Raw genomic sequence first — 19024 nt, 5'->3', positions numbered from 1 at the left:
ACCAATCAATGACTTGAGGGGGGGCACAACACATAAAACTTACAGTATAGGGTCAAATCGTACATTTGAATTCAGATTTTTATTTTTTTTTTGGTGTCAAAATTCACACGTTCGAATTTTAATACTCTTAGAATTAAATTAGAATGTGAGATTTATAACACCTCGGGCATGGAAACAGTCCTAATCCGAATAGTCGCCACCTAAAACCTGCCGAGTTCATTAACGGAGAAAAACTTGATTCGTACGAGTCGAATACGATTGAAATTTTTGATTCGGAACTATTCGATCGAATATTGGACATTCCAATTTTTTCTTAAATAACCTCCCAGTCTAATTGTGAGTATATTCGAGTTAAAAAAAAAGTTCACATGAATTCGAAATTTGACTTTTGATAAATGGTCCTCTCCTCCCAGATCCCTACAGGAAAGAGTCAGTGGTGGCAAAAACTCTCTAAAATATCATTTGTCTCATGATCTGGTTTTTCATGTGACTCTAGCACTTAAACTGGGACATGCCAATCACTGTATCTTCCGAGTAGAAGTGATGCTACAGGGATTGTGGCCCCTGATCTAAGGCATTCCAATAGATTCAAATACGATTAAAATTAGGGATGCACCGAATCCAGGATTCAGTTCGGGATTCAGCCAGGATTTGGCCTTTTTCAGCAGGATTCAGATTCGACCGGATCCTTCTGCCTGGCAAAACGGAATCCTAATTTGCATATGCAAATTCGGGGTGGGGAGGGAAATTGCATATGCAAATTAGGATTCAGTTCGGTATTCGCCCGAATCTTTCGCAAAGGGTTTCGGCCGAATCCAAAATAGTGGATTTGGTGCATCCCTAATTAAAATACTAAATTGCAAGATAAAACAATAAAAGGCAGATCAAAAATACATGCACTGAACATACACCTACCCTTCCCCACGATGGAGCAGACAGGGGAGCTTTTGGGTTTTGCTGCAGAAGAAGACCTGATGCTGCCTCCCAACACTGAATACCTAGAGCTTGAAGCCTGTGACCATATTTATTGCCTCTGGGCTGCAAAGTGAGATCTTTCTCTTTAGTTTTGGCCTCTAAAACTGGCTACTAGTTATTAGAAGCTTTGTACCCTGTTTTTCTGTACCAGGATTCAATACAAGAGTCTGTGGTTAGATTGTAAATGGACTTCACACAGAGCTGTGGCACTTGGTGTCTGCCGGCAGTTACTCACCCAATGTGACAGTTATTCACTCCTATAGTTCCATGCCAAAACCCTCTGTGTGTGTCTGCACTCAGGCCCATACAGCACCTGTTTCTCAGCCCGATTTTATACACAGACCAAGAAACACATCTGCCACTTCCCTAATTGAATTAGAACATAAATGTCCACAGGACTCAAACCCAGAAGTGCAGTCACTTCATTTGTGCGGCTTGTGAGTCCCAAACCCTTGCGGTCTGGGTCCAGTAAGTGCCGCTCTCTGAGAGATGGTAACTGTTTTAGTGAGGCAGCTATCACCACTTGTATACGGCCAGTGAAACTCCTGCAAGCCAATCTGATTATTCCTTGTGACAGGCAGGGCCGTTCTAGAGAAATGGCCAGATTTCCGTCCGCAGGAAATAGTACAGGAGCACATGAATGGCCACTCAAGCAGCATCTCACCAGAGTGTGATAATGATAAAGACTTCTCACGGTATATTTGTAAAGACTGCATAGGCACAGCCCCTGAACATTTCCTGGCTTGCTGGGTACTTTATCTTGACTAAGAATTACAGTTCCTGGAGGGCCACCAGTTGCCCATCACTGTATTAAACAGTCCCAATATGGTTATAAATTACCGTAACTGCATGAAGTAATGTGGGTGCACAAAGATGGCTGCTGAGCCAGTCGTCTGCAGCATCAGATGAACTCCAGATTTATCTGCCGGAACCTCTGCACATATCGCTGTGGAACAGTATCTGATGAAAATCATTTATTATGGAGAGTTTGAAGACTTTTCTTGCCCCTCCTGGCAGCTTGTTATAAGGGGGTAGTTTTGTCACGGCAGGACACTAAAAGATGCTCATGTAGTTCATTTATTACCATGACCTTGTTATATCGGAAATGTTATGTTGCCTACCAGATGCTGAACCCCCAGTTGAGCTCCCAGAACCCCCATGTACATTTCCCAGAACCCCCAGTTGAGCACACAGAACCCCAGTTCAACACAAACAAGAACCGCAGCATTATGGGTTGCAAGTAACTAATTTCTACTGCATTCAGCTCCCAGAACCCCCAGTTTAGCTATCAGAATCCCCATCCAGCTCCCAGAACCTCCAGTCTAGCTCCCAAAACCCCCAGTTCAGCTCTCAGAACCCCCAGTTCAGCTCCCAGAACCCCCAGTTCAAAGCCTTTAGATAAACACAAAAAGAGCCACAGCATTATGGGTTGCAAGTAACTAATTTATACTGTATTCTTTGCAGTAACAACATATTTATTTTATAGACAGTGGAATTGTAAATAAGCGTTCGTATATGAAATATGAATTATTGTGGAACAGTATATCAGGACTTTGCTCACAGCTGTGCAATACATTCAGGAAAAGAAAACTTTGGCAAAGAGAACTTTCAAATCATCTATACACACAAAGACTTCCACAGAAAAGAGATTCTATACAGGGATATACAAAAGTTAAATAATTTAAAAGTAGGAATGTTTCTTTCGCCGGAAACCTTTCACAGTTGCAGTGCGTGAAATGCGTCGTTTCGTTAATTGTCGACGCCAGCTGGATTGTTATCTTTCCTGTATTTAGTTACAGCTTTCCAGATCCGACAGAGATCTCCTCCCCTGAAGTGCGGAGAACAGAATGGAAGAGGTTAAGAAACGCATCACACAAGGGGGTGTTGTCATTTTTTTTTGCTATAGTATCAAACAGAATATAAAATTGTCTAATAAATATTATTACAGTGCACATCTGTTTATTGGTTTGGGAGGGTTTTGGAAGGACATGGAGCACATTACATTCAATTTCTTCACTTATTTCATTCTATGCTCAAGGTCTATTGTTTTTTTCCCCCGACTTTACTGGGCACAGACTAGTGATGTGCGGCCGGGCCAATAGCTGCAGGAACCGCGGGTCCGGGAGTTCGGGCCGACCCCACACTTTTGGCGAATGGCAGGAGGGCGGGTGCAAGTTGAGCTCTTCTCCTGCCACGTTGCACGGCTTTCGACTTCCGGGTTCTTCTTTTAAAGATGCGCTCGCCTGCTCGTCCCGCCCCTTTTGTGATGTCATCGGCAGGGCAGGTCGGGCGCGGGTCTATAAAAGGAACCCGGAAGTCACACGCTGGCGGGCGTAGGCAGATGTCAGGCGGGGGAAAAACCCGACCCACTCAGTAGTAGCGCAGACACCCTACAAAAGATGCACCTAAATATTATTGGTGACAGTAAAGATACAGATATAGGATCAGTTATCCAGAAAGCTCCGAATTCCGGGAAGGCCATCTCCCATAGACTCCATTTTAATCAAATACAGTAGAACCCCCATTTTACGTTTTTCAGGGGACCAGACAAAAATGGTGTAAAATTCAGGAAAATGTAAAATCAGGGAAATGTGTTATGTATAATATATAGGTGAGATAAAACAACGATGTAAAATGAGGGGAAACTCAAAATCTGGATTTTAAAAGTGAGGTTCTACTGTAAATTCTAATTATTAAATATGATTTCTTTTGAATGAAACAGTATCTTGTATTTGATCCAAAGTAAGCTGCACAAATCCTTATTTGGAGCAAAACAATCCTATTGGGTCTATTTAATGGTTAAATGATTGCAGAAAGATCCCTTATCCGGAATACCCCAGGTCACGAGCATTCTGGATAATATATCCTATACCTGTACAATTCTGCCAGCCATGTATCGGGCAGGGGTAATTATATAAACAGTCTTCTTATACTTCCAACCTTTGTGCATATAATGGATTTCCCATATACAGTATATTTACCAACAGTCACATATTTGAAAAAGTAGTGCCACATTAAAGGACACGTAAACCCCCTCCACAAAAATGTAATCAGTGAACAGCCTCTTTGAAATCTGTAGATAACTGCCATTCTGGTTGTTAAAAGGTTAACAGTAAGGCTGCAGCATCCCCTTAATCACTTAGAAGTCCTTCTCCTCCTCTAACCCACTCGGCCGCCTCCCTCAGGAATTTACTTTGGCTGTTGGCTCATGAGCATGCTCAGTTCTTCTCAGCTCATATTACTAAACACACCCTCCAGTCTAACAGCCAATGAAGAGATAGAATTACTGGTCTCATAGAAACTCTAGTTGTCTGATCCTGACCCTAGCAACCAGATTGCTTAGAATCGCAAACTGGAGGGCTGCTGAATAAAAGGTTAAATAACTCAAAAAACACAAATAACAAAAAATGAAAACCAATTGCAAATTGTCTCAGAATCTCATTCTCTACATCATACTAAAAGTTAACGCAAAGGTGAACAACCCCTTTAATGGGAATTTTAATAATAATCTAAACAGTAATCTCTCCTCTAAGATGCACCAAACAGACACCTCAGAAAGGCTCTGCTCCCCGTAATTGAACTGAAAATCGAGCTGGAGATCAGGGTCGTGGCTTCCATGTTCACTTCATGTCACTGGCTCTCTAACAGCAATTGCCAACTAGGAACCCTTGTACAGGAAAAGATTGGTTTCCAATTGTTTAGTGATGAGAATAGTACAAGCGCAACCAATGACAGGAGTCCTATCAATAAAGTATGTGCTTACTCCTCCTTTAAAGGTATAAAAATAAAAGAAGCAGAATAAGAACATACTATCACATGGAATCTGTAGCAGCACAAAAACGACTGGTATAAGTGCCATTTGGGACGCCACTAGGACTATCCTGAAAAAGAATATTATTTTAATAATAAATGATTACATTTATTACATAGTCACTGGTTTGTGTTGTCCTATGTGATTAGTAAAATGGGTTTCATTTCTGGCTAGAGCACCCTTGTCCCACAGCCTCAAATTAGACTTTTCTTTCAGCCACCGTCTATTGATTTGTGATATTATTAATTATTATTCTCTATGGTTCTCTGAAGAACTTGGGGCAGAGGCAGAAATAGAAGTAACCTGTGCCTGGTTCTGAGATAATCTGCTTATGCTCCTTTTGTTGTACAGGTATGGGATCTGTTATCCGGAAACCCGTTATCCAGAAAGGCCATCTCCCATCGACTCCATTTTATCCAAATACTCCAGATTTCTTAAAATGGTTTCCTTTTTCTCTGTAATAATGAAACAGTACCTTGTACTTGATCCAGACTAAACTATAATTAATCCTTATTGGAGGCAAAACCAGCCTATTGGGTTTATTTAGGGGCTGATTAACTAAGGGTCGAATATCGAGGGTTAATTAAAATTGAAATCCTTCGACTTCGAATATCGAAGTCGAAGGATTTAGCGCAAATATTGCGATCGTACGATCGAAGGATTATTCCTTCGATCGAACGATTAAATCCTTTGAATCGAACGATTAAATCCTTTGAATCGAACGATTAAATCCTTTGAATCGAACGATTCGAAGGATTTAAATCCAACGATCGAAGGATTATCCTTCGATCCAAAAAAGTTAGCCAAGCCTATGGGGACCTTCCCCATAGGCTAACATTGACTTCGGTAGCTTTTAGATGGCGAACTAGGGGGTCGAAGTTTTTTTAAAGAGACAGTACTTCGACTATCGAATGGTCGAATAGTCGAACGATTTTTACTTCGATTCGAAGTCGTAGTCGAAGGTCGAAGTAGCCCATTCGATGGTCGAAGTAGCCTAAAAAAACTTTCGAAATTCGAAGTTATTTTACTTCGAATCCTTCACTCGAAGTTAGTGAATCGGCCCCTTAATGTTTAAATGATTTTCTAGTAGACTTAAGGTATGAAGGTATGAAGATCCAAATTACAGAAAGATCCGTTGTCCGGAAAACCTCAGGTCCCGAGCATTCAGGATAACAGATACCAGTATAATGTTTGCTGTATAATATGTAGAATACAAAGTGAATGTTGCGCAGGACAAAAAGTAACATGACTATATAGTGTTTGCTCTAGAGGAATTCATTTGCCATCATCCTACATACCTGAGTCTCAGTGATTTCAGATCATCTTTGGTGATATCATGCAGTACATCATAGAGGGTGTATTCTTCTTCAACAAACTGGGAACACAATTTAGAATTTGTTAGAGAAGCAATTACATTTTAATTTGATATTACTTAAAGGGGTTGTTCGCCTTCAAATTAACTTTTCGTATGATGTCGAGAGGGATATTCTGAGACAATTGGTTTTCATTTTTTATTATTTGTGGTTTTTGAGTTATTTAGCTTTTTATTCAGCCAGTTTTCCGTTTCAGCAGTCTGGTTGCTAGGGTCTCCACTACCCTAGCAACCATGCACTGATTTGAATAAGAGACTGGAATATGAATAGGAGAGGCCTGAATACCTGACTTTAGAGGAATGGATTGCCAATGTCAGGGATATTTATATTATGGAAGAATTGACATCCTATCTCACGGAGAAAAAGGATAACTTTGTTTCGACCTGGCAGCCCTGGATCTCTTACTTACATGCACATGACAAACTGTAAAACTGTAGTACTATGATACAACGTTAACCTTCAGGCTCTTCCCCCAATCCCCCCCCCCTCTTTCCACCCTTTTCTTTCTTTTCTACTTTCTTTTTCCTGTGATATTACTGGTTCTAGTTAACTTTCCGAACTGTATTCCTGGTGCTGTGTATGCTTACATATCTGATTGTTGACCAGATGTGATTTTTTCATATATGTTTATTGTATGCTTACTTATTCTACATGAATAAAAAAATTTCTTTGAATACAAAAAAAAAAAAAGGAGAGGCCTGAATAAAAAGATGAGTAATAAAAAGTAGCACTAACAATACATTTTAGCCTTACAGAGCATTTGTTTTTTAGATTACACATTTGTAAGCTGGAACTAATCAGAAGAAGAAGGCTAAAATGAAGACCAATTGAAAAGTTGCTTAGAATTGGCCATTCTATAACATACTAATAGTTACCTTAAAGGTGAACCAGCCTTTAAATCCTGTGAGTTACATGCAGTTATCTGCATACATCTTAAAGGGGAAATAAAGTCTAAAATAGAATAAGGCTAGAAATGCTGTATTTTGTATACTAAACATAAACTTTCTTCACCACAAGCCTAATCAAACAAATAATTTATGCTTTCAAAGTTGGCTACAGGGGGTCACCATCTTGTAACTTTGTTAAACATCTTTGCAAGACTAAGACTGTGCACATGCTCAGTGTGGTCTGGGCTGCTTAGGGATCGTCATAAATTATCAAAACAGCACAAGTAAATTAATATCTGCCAGAAGCCGATACAGCAAGACTGATTAATAATCAGAACATACAGACTGCACTGGGTCCTGTGTTGTCATGTGATCTAATGTGGATTTTATATTTTTTGTATTGTTTAATACAAACTTTCTCCAAATCGGCAGAACCAGTGGCTGCAGCAAAATAATCCTCCAAATAGAATCCCAGTTTATCTGTTTAAATCTGGCTCCATGATCTTCGTCCCTGCGGCTAGAAACAGTAAAGGCAAAAATAAAATCCAATACAAATCTCTACACAGTCACCGGCTGCTCTACAGGGAAACAAACAAAGCTGCTTGAGTTCTGCATGGCTGGGAAGTAAGGGCGGGGCTCCCCCTGCTGTTCATAAGTATGATTGTTTCCCTGCTCAGCAGTTAGGGACCGTCTGAGAATTCCTATCCACAGCAGTAAATGAAGGGAGAATTTCACTGCATACAGTCAGGTTTTTTATAAAAATGGTACACATTTTTTAATTTAAGTATATTCATTTTTCATTAAAGAAAGTAAAAATGGGATTTTATTTTTTTGCCTTTACATGCCCTTTAAAGCCATATAAAAACCACGTTTGTAATGTTTCTATTTCAATACATTTTTATTTACGTGTCGTACAAACATCAATGCAAATGTCAATTAACAATTATAATACAATTGAGAAGATTTTGCATGTACAGTATATCATTTAACACACATCTTATTTCTTTTGGTTTGTGTTAGAAACAGTAATCAACAACCGTCTTGTACAATGAAAGAATAAAGAAAATTGTAATGTTTCTATGTGACTAGCCTTAACCAGTTGACTACATTTATTATGCATGGTAACCAGGAATATGAGAGTTGACTGGCAATAAATCCAGAATTTATTACCTGGTTTACTACATCGTCAGCAGCTCCAAGTTCCCTCAGCCAATTAACAAGCTCTTGGTCTGTGGCTTGGTCATGTGACGCATAAGGTACAGTTGTCTGTGGAATATCTTAGGGAAGAATTGCAGAATCGTTAGGCCAGACTTATCCATGAACAGTTAAAAGTGATATTATCTTCCCCTGCAATAAAGTCTAAGAGCAACACAAGCTTGATATTCACAGAATCCATAGTCTGAGCACAACCTTAGTTTTCTCTTAGCGGAGAGTTGTTCTGTATAATAAACCTAATCATGCAGAATATATTATATTTATTTTTCTAAAATCTATGGATGAGGTTTGATTGTTCTGATGAGAAATAATATGGCAGCTGCCTTTAGGCAATAAACATGGATATGCTGATAATGGGAAGTATAACAAATATTAGGATGTTTTACTGACCATTTATAGAAAGCAGAGGTTGTAAGTCCAACATATAAATATTCCTGAAGTCTAGGATCACATGGGTAATTTTTTTAGGTTTATTTTAGCCAGTGAATGAATTGAGGGTCAGCACACATGAGTAAAGGTGGCCATAGACACACAGATAATATCGTACAAAAAGGATTATCGTACGTTATTCGGTGCGTGTATGATGGGAAAAGAGCCGATATCAGCAGAAGACTTGGATATCGGTCGGCTCGTCGATCGGGCTGGACGGAAAATTTGGATCGGGTGCCAAATATCAGCCATTGTTAGTGCTGAATTGTCAGATACAGGCAAAATTTTATTGTTTCTACCTGTATATCGGACGATTCAGCTCTACACGTGTGTATTGAAATGAACAATCTTTCTTGGAAAGATATTTTCCAAGAAAGATCGTAATTGTTACGTCTATGGCCACCTTAAGTGTCAGATGAGCAACTTATGATGAGGCAGTTTGCACCTCAGTGCAATGAATAACATTAAATAAGGTGACATGATGTTCCGCATCCCCTCCTGGTCTGGTAAGAAGAGAACATTAGTTCTATGATGAGCTAAAATAGTGCACCTGCGGGGTAAATATTCTGTTTGCAAGAATCTGCTATTAATAAATTACTTTAAAGTCACAGGATTTTGCAGTAAATCACGTAAAAGCAATATATAACCCGCCCCTTCTAAATTGTATAAAAGGAAAGCATTCTTACCAATTGGACTTGATTTGCTGTGTAGAAGATGTAAGTCATGATTCCTCTGTTCCAAACACTGTTTTAAAACCAGCTGGTATTCCCTTTCCTTTTGCACCAGCTCTTCCAGCAATCTTTAGATAAAAAAAAAGTGATATTGGAAGTAAACAAAACTAAAGCGAGGCCTTTTAATTTTCGACATCTTAAACTAGGAGTGAAGTACTAGGCCCCTGGATGCCTCTGAGTACCTTAGTGCTGGGATGTATCACCTGCTGAGCCAATTGCTAGTCCAGAGCTTCTCACTGTCACAGAATGCCCCTAATAATACTCATACTCACTTCTTCTTCATAATTGGGTTGGGAAAGGTTTAAATGGCCCTTTTGCTGAACATGTACATTTTAACTTCTGTTTCATTTCTGATGGGACTATAACGTTCCTAGTCCATGTGCCATACATAGACACATTTCTGTTTGATGATATTTTACCTGTTAGTTTCTTGCCGCAGTTTGCCCAGCTGCAGGTTGTTTTGTTGGCTCTGGATTTCATGGGAAACTACTGAGCTAAGGGTGCTGACGCCGGATGTTATCACCACTTCCTCTGTGCCATTTTGCACCACTGGTTGGTAATCTTCATCCTCCACTTCTTTGTCCACTCCTTCACTCTCGGAGGCAGGTCCCAAATGAGCTTGAAGCTCTGGAAATAGAAGTCAATGGATTACCTCAAAAGATCTGTTAATGGGGATATGAGCCCTTTTGTGACTCCCCTTATGTCAAACACATGGCCAGTTTGCAATGTGTCACTTGCTCCCCCTACACATTCACATGAATCTAGATGTCTGAAATCATCATGAAAAACCCTGTCTGGGAAACTGGGAGACATTTGCTACAGAAAACCCTGCTCATATTTAACATAGGTTTGTGTTGTTCCTTAAAGGGGTAACTATCTCGAAAATCAATATTTAATATAAGATTCCTCATACTGAAGTAAGAAACTTTCTAATTACAATCCATTAAATATTCTGTACGGTTTCGGAAATAATCTCGTTTATATTCACTATTCCTCTCTCAGCATCTGTTTCTCTACATTTTGTCTTCATGCAGCAGTTGGGTGTCAGATAAATGATCTAATATATCTTATAGGGGGGCTCCCTTTCCTAGCAGATGTATTAGAGCTCACTCAAATAACTGATTCCAGTACAAACAAAATAACTGCCTTTTGCACAAATTCTGCATGTAGAGAGACATGATGTCTGGTGATTTTAATAGCGTGAGCTCTAATAAGTCTTCTAGGCAAAAGGACCCCCCCTATAAGATATATCGGATCATTCATCTGACACCCAACTCCTGAATGAAGACAGAATGAGGAGAAACAGATGCTGAGAAGAGGAATAGTGAAGATAAACTTGATTATTTCAGAAACAGTACAGAATTTTTAATTGATTGTATTTAGAAAGTTATCTATTTCAGTATGCTGAAGCGAAGATTAAATTTTCATTTTCAGGATAGTCCCCCTTTAAATAATCCTCAACCTTGACTAATCTAAATATTCAGAAAATAAAGTACCATACATACCATCAAACAACACCACTGCTATAGCTTCCCCTTAACGATTGAAAATTATTTAGTTTTGCGCCGTGGCCTTAAAAATCAATTATTCCCGTGAGTGCACTGTGGGCCGAAAAGTACTTACCAGGGATAAGGATGGTAACCGCTGCCTGCACTGCACGGCGTATGATATTGTCCATAGTGAACATCCAATGTGGACGAATTAAGTGATTCCGTAATACCTTGTTGATCTACAGGAATAATGTTGTGGTACAGTTAAATAGTTACATCAAATGGTAAATGTTAAAATGACTGTTAGTCCAGAAATTGCATTTCCACACTTTTCACAAGATCTCCAATCGAGTGGATCTTAACTCAGATTTGGCCACTTATGTTCGAATGATTTTTAAACCTAGCCAACTGATGTCTGTCTGACCCTGTCATATAAGCTGACAACTCAGACTAAAGCTGGCCATAGACGCAAAGATCTGATAGTACGAATCGAGGATTCGTACTATTTTCAGACCATGTGTGGAGAGTCCCGACATTTTTCGTCCGGCGGAGATCGTCGTTTGGTCGATCGGACAGGTTAGAAGATTTCTGTCGGCTGCTGATAATATCTCTGCGTGTATTGCCGATCGTATGATTTTCAGTAGGAGACTGTCACTAGCTTTGGTCGGACATAACTTTCGTACGATTGCTGTCAGGGGCAGAAAATCATCTGATCTGTTCTTTTGTACTTAATCTGATCTGAATAGTTAGTGGCAGGTCGGGAGATGGGAAAGTCCGATCGTACGTTAATTCGTACGATCGTATCTTTGCGTCTATGGCCAGCTTAAAGGGGCAGAATGGGCAATTTAAATCTGCCTGTGTATGCCCAATTTAACACTGGTGTTTATTTGTGTCATATATTCGGTCATAAGATACATGTAAAGATCTTTGAATTTATATAAAGGGGAACTCCGGCTCCAACCAAAATTAACAAAGAGGCCCACATAACACAGAAACCCCTAATATACCCATCACAGTTACCTGTTTCTTCAAAAAGAATTAATAAATGCCATTTTCTATGCTGAAATCATTTGAAATCCTGGCAGGGAAGGAGGGACTAAACACTGATGTTACAAATTGTAACAACTTCTCCACAGCTTACATAACCCACAATGCATTGCACTGTGATGTTCATTTCTAAGGAATGCATTTTAGGACATCATCAGGAGAACACACGCTCCTGCATGCGCTTTGTAAAGAAGAAGGCAGACTCGTCTCTTATTCAACTCACTTATCCGAAAAACTGCAGTCACACCTCCATGCTGCCCACATTTTCTGTTGCAAACTCCACCTCTGTGGCTCATTCCTCAGCCCTCCTTCCTCGGTCCTCAGACCTCCCTCTCATCCTCATTACAAAAGCCCTCCGTCCTCAACCCTCCTGCTCAAACCTCAGCTGGTAAGCCAGGCTGATAGCTGAGGAGGGAGGGCTAAGAGCTGAGGAGGGAGGGCTTTTGTAATGAGGGCTGAGGAGGGAGGTCTGAGGACCTAGGAGCGAGGGCTGAGGAATGAGCGACTAGGGAGGAGATTGCAACAGCAAATGTGAGGGCTGATAGCTGAGGAGGGAGGGCTAAGAGCTGAGGAGGGAGGGCTTTTGTAATGAGGGCTGAGGAGGGAGGTCTGAGGACCTAGGAGGGAGGGCTGAGGAATGAGCGACTAGGGAGGAGATTGCAACAGCAAATGTGGGCAGCACAGAGGTGTGAGTGCAGTTTCTTCAGATAAGTAAGTAGAATAAGAGACGAGTTTGCATACTTCTTCTTTACGAGAGCTCATGCAGGAGCGTGTGTTCTCCTTATGATGTCTTAAAGTGCGTTCACGTGTGCAGGGAATTGTGGGGTTTGGAGGTTGCAGGCTAAGCACAGATGGCTGTTGATACAAAGTAAAAGTAGTCAGCTCAGCAAAGTCTTCATACACCAATAGAAATGTTTTCCTTACTGAACTGATGGGGCTCTGGAAACAGTGACAAAAAAACCCTGTTTCTCTTGTGCGTAAAGGCCAATGATCTCAGATTTTCCTGAGAGCAAAATTAAATGAATTCTAATACAGGTATAGGACCTGGGGTTTTCCGGATACGGAATCTTTCTGTAATTTAGATCTTCATACCTAAATTCTACTAGAAAATCATTTAAGCATTAAATAAACACAATAGTCTGGTTTGGCTTCCAATAAGGATTAATTATATCTACAAGCTACTGTTTTATTATTACAGATAAAATTTGGATTGTTTGGATCAAATGGAGTCTATGGAAGACAGCATTTCCATAATTCGGAGCATTCTGAATAATGAGTTTCCGGATAATGGATCCCATACCTGTATAACTAGCTCTATATCAGATTTGGGCTATGACCCATTGCATAAAGTGCAGCTTAAAACTCTTTCCATGCGAGACAGGCTTTAATACACTGGTTTGCATTACCGTTTATTAACACAAGGTATTTCATTATTTTCCGTCGAATAAAACTTGAAACTTCTCCCATATTTCACTTATGGTGCAAGCATATACCATTCTATAACATCTTTCTTTATCACTGCAACATCCTCCCCTGCTATATGATCAGTTCATCTGGCTAGGAAATTTGTAGAGCAGGCATTCTTCCACCAGGCGAATAAGAGCAAGTTGAAAAAGTTTATTATGTCCAAATATAAAGCCTTACGCGTTTCATGTTGCAAACACTTAGTCCATCTGGCTGTCATAGTAGAATCTATATCAGTACATTACAGGAGGTGCCCAAAACACCCATCTGCACCTCTACACCAACAGATTGAGTTAGTAAGAAAGCTCATATCAGTGTACAGCCAAATTCAAATATTTCCCCTCTTAAATCTATGGTTGCTATATTGCCCAATTTCAGCTTAAAGGGCATGTAAAGGCAAAAAAAATAAAATCCCATTTTTATTTTCTTTAATAAAAAGAAACCTATCTCCAGTATACTTTAATATACTTTAATTTAAAAATGTGTACCATTTTTATAAGAAACCTGACCGTATGCAGTGAAATTCTCCCTTCATTTACTGCTGTGGATAGGAATTGTCAGATGGTCCCTAACTGCTGAGCAGGGAAAAAAATCATACTTATGAACAGCAGGGGGAGCCCCCGCCTTACTTCCCAGCCATGCAGAACTCAAGCAACTTTATGACGATCCCTAAGCAGCCCAGACCACCCTGAACATGTGCACAGTCTTAGTCTTGCAAAGATGTTTAACAAAGTTACAAGATGGTGACCCCCCTGTTGCCAACTTTGAAAGCATAAATTATTTGTTTGATTAGGCTTGTGGTGCAGTAAGTTCATGTTTATATTTAGTATACAAAATACAGCATTTCTAGCCTTGTTCTATTTTAGACTTTACATGCCCTTTAAGTAGTAACATTGATTCCCTGTATAATATATGATTTCCTCGTGAGGCAACTTCGGGCGATTTCGGAAAACGAATCGCCGCGTGTGATTAGCGCAGGCGATTTTTCATTTTAGCCAGGCGCAGAGCGAGGGGAGGCATTCGGGGAGAAATGTCGCGGCGATTAGTCGCCAGGCGACTAAATCTCCCCAAATCGCCCAGTGTGTCCCTACCCTAACAATATGAAGCAGTCAATGGATACGTCTCTGTGGATCTGCCCAGTGCCTTTAGTCACAATAGAACTGCAGGTATCTTGGTTTTGTAGGAACATTTGTCTAACCTGCCAATTTTTTTAAAACAAGTTCAGTGCATTTTCTATATCTAACCAGCAGGGGGTGCTGAATTGTAATGACAGGCAGGACAGTGATTCTTACCTGAAGGTTTGAAAGCAATTTTACTCTTCTTGCCCTTATTTGACTGCTTTAGGAAAGAATCTGTAAGTAGATCAGTTACTGTAGCACGTTTCACAGGATCAGGCTCAAAACAGAGCAGGATGAAAGCTTTGGCTTCTGCTGATAGGGATTCGGGGATTTCAGGATGGATTTTAAACATACCGACCTGCAATAATAAAAAGAGGTTTGTGGGTGCCAGGTGGTGTGTGAGAGATTTAAGACTGATAATGGTTCTTGTGCACAGAGTGATCCAACAGTTGATGATTATATAGAATGCATGGTACGTTTTTCTTACAATAACACATCTAGGGAGTGATTTAATATGTGGAAAGAGTGTGCAAGTTACCATACCTCTTTGCCACCCATGGGATAATTTCCAAGTTTGTGTCATTGCCATAGTTACATATCACTACACACTTCTGTTGTTAAGCTTCTCAGTGCAGCAAATAGGGTCAGTGAGTGCAAATCTGGTCTAGAGCCTGTAGACCACCTCTTCCATTTTACTGACTCGTTCTCCATTTAGATATGTATTTTTGTTACCTCTGCCTTATGTTCTCAATTGGCTTTCCGGTCTTCTTCGACACTTCTTCTCATTACTTTTATTCCTGGCATAGCCACACCACTAGCTTTTTTAGCCTGATCTCCATTGTGAGCCACCACCATTCTTCAGGCCCAGCACCTGGATCTTGACTTAATTCAGGCCTTATCACTCATATGCCAGGCCAAACTATATCCTTTCTGACTATGCCTCCTGTCCAGATCACCTTCTGCCCACACCACCTCCATCACACCCTGACAATTGCTTTGGTAATAAGCTCATTTAAAAATCTCAGCTGTCATTCAAATATTGTCTGCCCCTCCTCTATGCCTAGGACGACAGCGGGCCTAGGGTCCCTGCTATGTAAATCCGTCCCTGAGCGTAATGTGCTCACTGTTAGATCCCCAAATGGATGTAAATAACAATATTACAATTCACATCCATGACAGGGTTCTCGTCTAACCAAGAGCACTTCAATCTCTAATCAAAGGACATATTATAACTTTGGACTCATGTTTTAGGTGGTTGTTTTTAATTCAGTGCATCTGAATTCTACATGCTGCATATACCCTCGTATGCTTACTAGCTGCTGTATTTTATGGGTTAGGGTTTAGTTTTAGTGGTCTTTAGTGTTAGCATTAAAAACATATTTTATTTTATTGTTAACAATCATTATGTGGCAACAACCTAGCATTCCAGTATTGCGAGGAATTTGTCTCTTTATGTACATATGGGGCTGTTAAACCAAAAGTTTGGTTCTTCCTGTATCAACATATTGTTCGAGTCAAGTCTGGGTCCATTTATTTAAGAACAGTATTTCTACTTACCTTCAGCAAATACAAATGATATAGTTAGTTTGGGGAAAATGTATGGATTTGCATTTCTTTAGAAGTAGATTGTATCTTAGGATAACATCTGTATGCTGTTCGTTATCTTGATTATATGATCTTCCTGAATTAGTTATACAGTAAGATGTATATTTCCTAAACAATGCCAACTTACCAAACAGGAGGCTTGAGTTTAAAGAGGCGCTCAGATGCTTGGACTGCTTTCCCAATATCACTAGCCAACATGCTGACTATGAAGAACTGACCAACATCCCAGTAATTGTTCATTTTCTACAAGCTTCCTTTCCTTCCCAGCAGGCTATTCAGTCGCACACCTTAAACATATTACAACAACAAATAATACTGACTGAGAGGAGTTTGGCACCATGAACTGCATTCTTCATATTCTTACACTAGTGAAAGACATGGCAATTTGATGAAAAGATGCTCATCTACCAGTGGTGTGAAAAACTATTTGCCCCCTTCCTGATTTCTTATTCTTTTGCATGTTTGTCACACTTAAATGTTTCTGCTCATCAAAAACCGTTAACTATTAGTCAAAGATAACATAATTGAACACAAAATGCAGTTTTTAAATGAAGGTTTACGTTATTAAGGGAGAAAAAAAACTCCAAATCTACATGGGCCTGTGTGAAAAAGTAATTGCCCCCTTGTTAAAAAATAACTTAACTGTGGTTTATCACACCTGAGTTCAATTTCAAAGGTTATAAAGCCATTTCCAAAGCTTTGGGACTCCAGCGAACCACAGTGAGAGCCATTATCCACAAATGGCAAAAACTTGGAACAGTGGTGAACCTTCCCAGGAGTGGCCGGCCGACCAAAATTACCCCAAGAGCGCAGAGACAACTCATCCGAGAGGCCACAAAAGACCCCAGGACAACATCTAAAGAACTGCAGGCCTCACTTGCCTCAATTAAGGTCAGTGTTCACTCCACCATATGAAAGAGACTGGGCAAAAACGGCCTGCATGGCAGATTTCCAAGGCGCAAACCACTTTTAAGCAAAAAGAACATTAAGGCTTGTCTCAATTTTGCTAAAAAACAACTCAATGATTGCCAAGACTTTTGGGAAAATACCTTGTGGACCGTTTAGCAAAAGGGATGTCTAGTCCCCGAATTCATCTCTCCCCAATGGAACAAGCTTAGGTTGTGTTTGAATGACTTTAAAGGAGTGTGAAAATCGTTCCCACAAGTCATAGGCAGACTATAATGGTTTCCTTTTAATCGGTAGAATCACATGCATATATATATATTTATTACAGGGCCCCACAGCAAATAAATTCTAGGGCCCCCTATAATATCCAGAGATTGTCCTTTTTACCAATACATTTTGAAATTGCTCATTATTTAGGGCTTTATGGGGCCCCCATACCTCCTGCCCCCCCCCCGCTTCCTCTATAGTTACACTCCTGTATATTGGGATTTGGGAGTTACCATGCAACATGTTGTGCTAAAATCAAATGAAATAGCATCCATAGACTTATATAATGTTTGTTAGCTCTAGAATCAATACATTTTGAACAACGTGTGTCTGGGACACAGGCTTGCACTCAGTAAGGCTTCCCCAATCCATATCCTGCAAAAACGGCTGATATTTGCCTAAATTTTGACTTTATGTAATGTTAAATAGTTTTTATCTCAGGGAAACACCATCTATCCCCTTTTCAGATCCATATTTACCGCTGCTTCTTTTGCTTCATTGGTTCTCAGGAGTGCTGGGTATTTAATAGGTACTCGTCTGATGAGCTGCAAGAATTCATATACTTTGTACTGTTGAATGCACAGATGCACTATAAAGTGATCTCATGAATACAGTTTGCTGTGTAGTACTTCTACTATTGATCTAAGGTTTTGCTATTGTTTCTTATGCCAAGCCATCTTCTCCTCAATCCCAGGGCTATTGAACACTCTTTACAATATCAAAGGTTGCCTTTTTATGAGTATTGGAAACTTTTTACACTGGTCTCAGTCTTGTTGTCCAATGTCTGAATGCGGAATATTTAGACAAATTTAACTGCTGTTTTTAATGAAACCATGTACATTTGTGTATAAAGACAATTTGTAAATAAAATATTTTTAATCTTTAATGACGCGTTCTGTTTTCTCTGAATTGTGTTATATCAGTGGGTAATACCATGGTGCTTTGAACCTAAACCCCCTATGCTACTAAAAGCTGTGACTGTGAGATTACATTAAAAGGGCAGTATAACCCCTTGTATAACAAGAGGGCTTGTGATGAACATACTTTTGTCTATTGTTTAATTAAGAAAAATCTATATCTTTTGGTATTTGTTGAGCTGAACAGGAAAAGTGAAGCTACTTTATCTTCGGAGGTAACCCCGGAATAATTATCCAGAAAACTCAAGGACCCAAGAATTTAGGATAATAGGTCCCATATCTGTACTTTGTTAATACTAAAGACTATTCTACTTAGTCTTATACTAGAATATATATATATTTACTATACATATACTATATATTACAGGTATGAGACCTATTAACCAGAATGCTCGGGACCTGGCATTTTTCAGATAACGGACCTTTCTGTAATTTGGATCTTCATACCTTAAGCCTACTAGAAAATCCTGTAAACACGAAATAAACCCAATAGGCTTGATTTGCTTCCAATAAGGATTAATTATTTTAATAATATCTTAGTTTGGCTCAAGAACAAGGTACTGTTTTATTACTACAGAGACAAACAAAATAATTTATCTAAAAATTTTTATTTTACACTGAACTGTTCCTTTAAAGGATAACTAAAGCCTAGCCCCCCTCCACTGCCTGCTCCATTGTCCCCATTTCAAGCTCCCTGTCCACAGCATCTATTCCTTTTAAAAGTCTGCCTGTCTTCTGACTTGCTGTAAATCTGTGAAGTTGCGCAGCAGAGTTCAAAGGCGCCATCTT

General features: G+C 39.7%; 1 protein-coding gene and 1 long non-coding RNA gene across 2 annotated transcripts; both read right to left on the bottom strand.

Moving 5' to 3' along the window:
• Positions 1 to 2437: 2437 nt before the first annotated feature.
• LOC121400752 (mitogen-activated protein kinase kinase kinase 5-like) lies at positions 2438 to 10924 on the bottom strand. The gene is made up of 6 exons (XM_041584707.1): positions 10918 to 10924; positions 9841 to 10048; positions 9377 to 9489; positions 8217 to 8323; positions 6085 to 6161; positions 2438 to 2803 (listed from the first exon to the last, which is right to left on the bottom strand). The coding sequence occupies exons 1-6, from the start codon at positions 10922 to 10924 to the stop codon at positions 2725 to 2727; spliced, it is 591 nt and encodes a 196-aa protein (XP_041440641.1). The 3' UTR covers positions 2438 to 2724.
• A 126-nt stretch (positions 10925 to 11050) lies between these two features.
• On the bottom strand, positions 11051 to 16557 carry LOC121400466. Its single transcript, XR_005965757.1, has 3 exons — positions 16273 to 16557; positions 14715 to 14898; positions 11051 to 11150 (listed from the first exon to the last, which is right to left on the bottom strand). It is a non-coding gene; the product is annotated as an uncharacterized LOC121400466 (long non-coding RNA).
• Between the last annotated feature and the right edge of the window lie 2467 nt (positions 16558 to 19024).

Source organism: Xenopus laevis, chromosome 2S (genome assembly GCF_017654675.1).
Source record: "Xenopus laevis strain J_2021 chromosome 2S, Xenopus_laevis_v10.1, whole genome shotgun sequence".
NCBI classification, from domain to species: domain Eukaryota; kingdom Metazoa; phylum Chordata; class Amphibia; order Anura; family Pipidae; genus Xenopus; species Xenopus laevis.
Note: the sequence above shows the minus strand (reverse complement) of the source record. Positions and strands in the feature narration are given on the sequence as shown.